Raw genomic sequence first — 2,724 nt, 5'->3', positions numbered from 1 at the left:
CTGGAACTAGCTCTGTAGACCAGGCTGGTCTCGAACTCGCAGAGATCCGCCTGCCTCTGCCTCCCAAGTGCTGGGATTAAAGGCGTGCGCCACCACCGCCCGGCTACAGTGCTTATTTTTAAAATCTTTTTATTTTATTTTTTCAGTTTTTTGAGAAGGGTTTCTCTGTCTACCAGTTCTAGGCAGGTGGATACCTGTGAGTTTGAGGTTAGCCTGGTCTACAGAGTGAGTTCCAGGACAGCCAGGCCTATATAGAGAGACCCTGTGTCATGCATGCACACAAAATGGTGTGTAAAGTGATCCATAAGAACTTACAACGATTTGCTATATCTCTAGGTCATAATAGCACTGCTTTGTGTTCTGTTATCTAGAGATCCAGAGTACAGTTTGCCGAGGGACTGTGGTCGTGGGACTGTGTCGGCGCTGTAGGAGCAATAGAATATCTGTCCCCTTAATAGTACACTGTACCGTTGGAGTCTGTGTTTCCGATCTTAGTCTCTGGCTCCTCAGGTCATCTTTAAAGGTGACTGTGAGCTCAGTAAACACTCCTTTTGCTTTCCCAGTGAGTGTGCATGTGTCTGTCTTGCTAATCACTAGTATGGAGTGTCACAGGTAAGATTAACACAGAAATTACCGTGACATTTGTGAGTGGAGAAGTCTGATTTTCACTGCATGTCTGGGGGATGCTATCGCTGTTAAGCTAAGTTAATTGGTTTCTGAAGGGACACATAGTTTCACAGCAGTAGAGGTGTGCTGTAGATGGCCATACTTCACCTTCCTGGAGTCCGCTTGGACTCTGTAATCTTCTTTACCTATTGGACAGCTGTGGCTCATTTTCCTTGACTCCTGTGTTAGTCAGATCAGCACCCTTATAGCATCTTCTGCTGTCCGTAGGCTTCCTTCTGAGACCAGGCACTGCAGTAGGAAGGAAATGCTAGTCTTACCCAGGGTCTTATCTTTATAATACACTACCGTCTAGTGCACTGCTTTATGTAGTCAAAGTTGTTTGTGTATGTGCTTATCACGATGACTAATACTGTTATTATTTTCAGTTTCAAGTTTGTCCCAAAAGTCTCTGTGTATCTACTCCTGGACATCGTACTGACCTTTTCCAGCGCGATCCCAAACATGTCCTGATAACCGATTTCTTTGGGAGTGTGCGGAAAGTGGAGATCACGGCAGAGACCATCAGCCTGCAGCGGGACCCGCCAGCCGTGGAGAGCAGGTATTCATCTCAACTGCTCCAGGCTCATGGTCTGTGAATTGTTATGAAACGTACTGGGCGGTGACGGTGTTTGTGAGTAGTGTGGAGCTCCTCACTGATCCCCACCCTTCACAGGCTGTGTGTTCTTCAGGTCATGGACAGACGCTGTCAACATGGCTGGGAAACTGGTTGTGCTTGGATTGGGATGGCTTCCAAACTACAATGCTGGTCACATTGCTGTGTGTGATGTGCTAAGGCTTGAGATGCCAACAGCAGTCAGTCAGCCATGGGTTGCTGCTGGAGAGAGGCATTAGACAGACATAGCTGTGTAGGGCAGTGGTGGATGTGTATTTGTATGCGGGAGGCCGAGGGAAATTGGCTTAAGTTAGGGCTTTGAAATATTTACAATGCTCATTTTTTTTCCTGTAATTATTATTATTATTATTATTATTATTATTATTATTATTATTATTATTATTATTTTGGTTTTTTGAGACGGTTTCTCTGTGGCTTTGGAGCCTGTCCTGGAACTAGCTCTGTAGACCAGGCTGGTCTCGAACTCACAGAGATCCACCTGCCTCTGCCTCCCGAGTGCTGGGATTAAAGGTGTGCGCCACCATCACCCGGCTCCTATAATTATTTTTGAAAGACATTGAAAGACAAAATGGAAGCGTTGTGGGAACTATAGCAATGCCTTTTTCTAGTAGGTAACTCTCATCTAGAGCTGCCTGACATCAGGCAGCTCATGCTCCAGGGCCTTCCCAGATCACCAGGGGCAGCTAGCACTGTTTCAGGGATTTCTAGATGCTGCACGGAAAGTGACAGAAACAAGTTAGAAATGCCAGGAGGACTTCCTGTGAGGTTTTAGGTAGAAGCTCAGTTCTTGATCTACAGTTCAAAGCCTTAAGTTTTTTTTTTTATTTTCCAATTTCTTATGGCTGTTGACTTATAAAACTGTGAAGGCTGCAGATAAGAGCAACAGAAATAATAATTTTATTAATTTTTTTAGATAGTAGCTTTAAAATTACTTTTGTAAAAATTGCTAAGCTACACTTTAATAGACTATGAGATTATTTAATACATTAGCATTATGTCTTTTACCAGATTAGTTTTAAAATTTCCCTCAACTTTAAACATGTGAAAGTCTTTTTACTCCCATTTAGCCACCTGAACACTGTATAATCTCCCTTGGGGACGAGGATATTTTTGTCCCTTACTTCTTTCTCCCAATGCTGAACTGTGTATATTGTAACTGGAAGCTGAAGAGGATTGCAGTGGGGTCGTAGGAAGTTTTGTTATATGTTCTGGAAGAATGGATTTCTCCTCTTCAGTTTCCTTCTCTGTTTGAAAGCAAAATTCTTTTTTTTTTTCACTCATAAGTGGTTTTTTTTTTATCTTTTTTTTTATTGAGAGAAAAAAAATTTGCGCCTCCTCCCAGCCTCCCACTCCTCCCTCCCTCCCCCCACTCCTCTCCCCCTCCCTCTCGAGTCTGAAGAGCAGTCAGGGTTCCCTGCCCTGTG

At 43.7% G+C, this 2,724-nt stretch overlaps 1 protein-coding gene across 1 annotated transcript in view; it reads left to right on the top strand.

Annotated features, from left to right (window-relative positions):
• The window catches only part of Pigk (phosphatidylinositol glycan anchor biosynthesis class K), a 78,157-nt gene that overhangs the window by 29,225 nt on the left and 46,208 nt on the right, over window positions 1-2,724 (top strand). The window contains exon 9 of the mRNA XM_005357473.2: window positions 1,053-1,225. Within this exon, the coding sequence (XP_005357530.1) occupies window positions 1,053-1,225 (173 nt within the window). The remainder of the gene's footprint in view (window positions 1-1,052; window positions 1,226-2,724) is intronic.

Source organism: Microtus ochrogaster, chromosome 21, assembly GCF_000317375.1.
Source record: "Microtus ochrogaster isolate Prairie Vole_2 chromosome 21, MicOch1.0, whole genome shotgun sequence".
Taxonomy (NCBI): domain Eukaryota; kingdom Metazoa; phylum Chordata; class Mammalia; order Rodentia; family Cricetidae; genus Microtus; species Microtus ochrogaster.
This window is presented reverse-complemented; position numbering and strand designations above follow the sequence as displayed.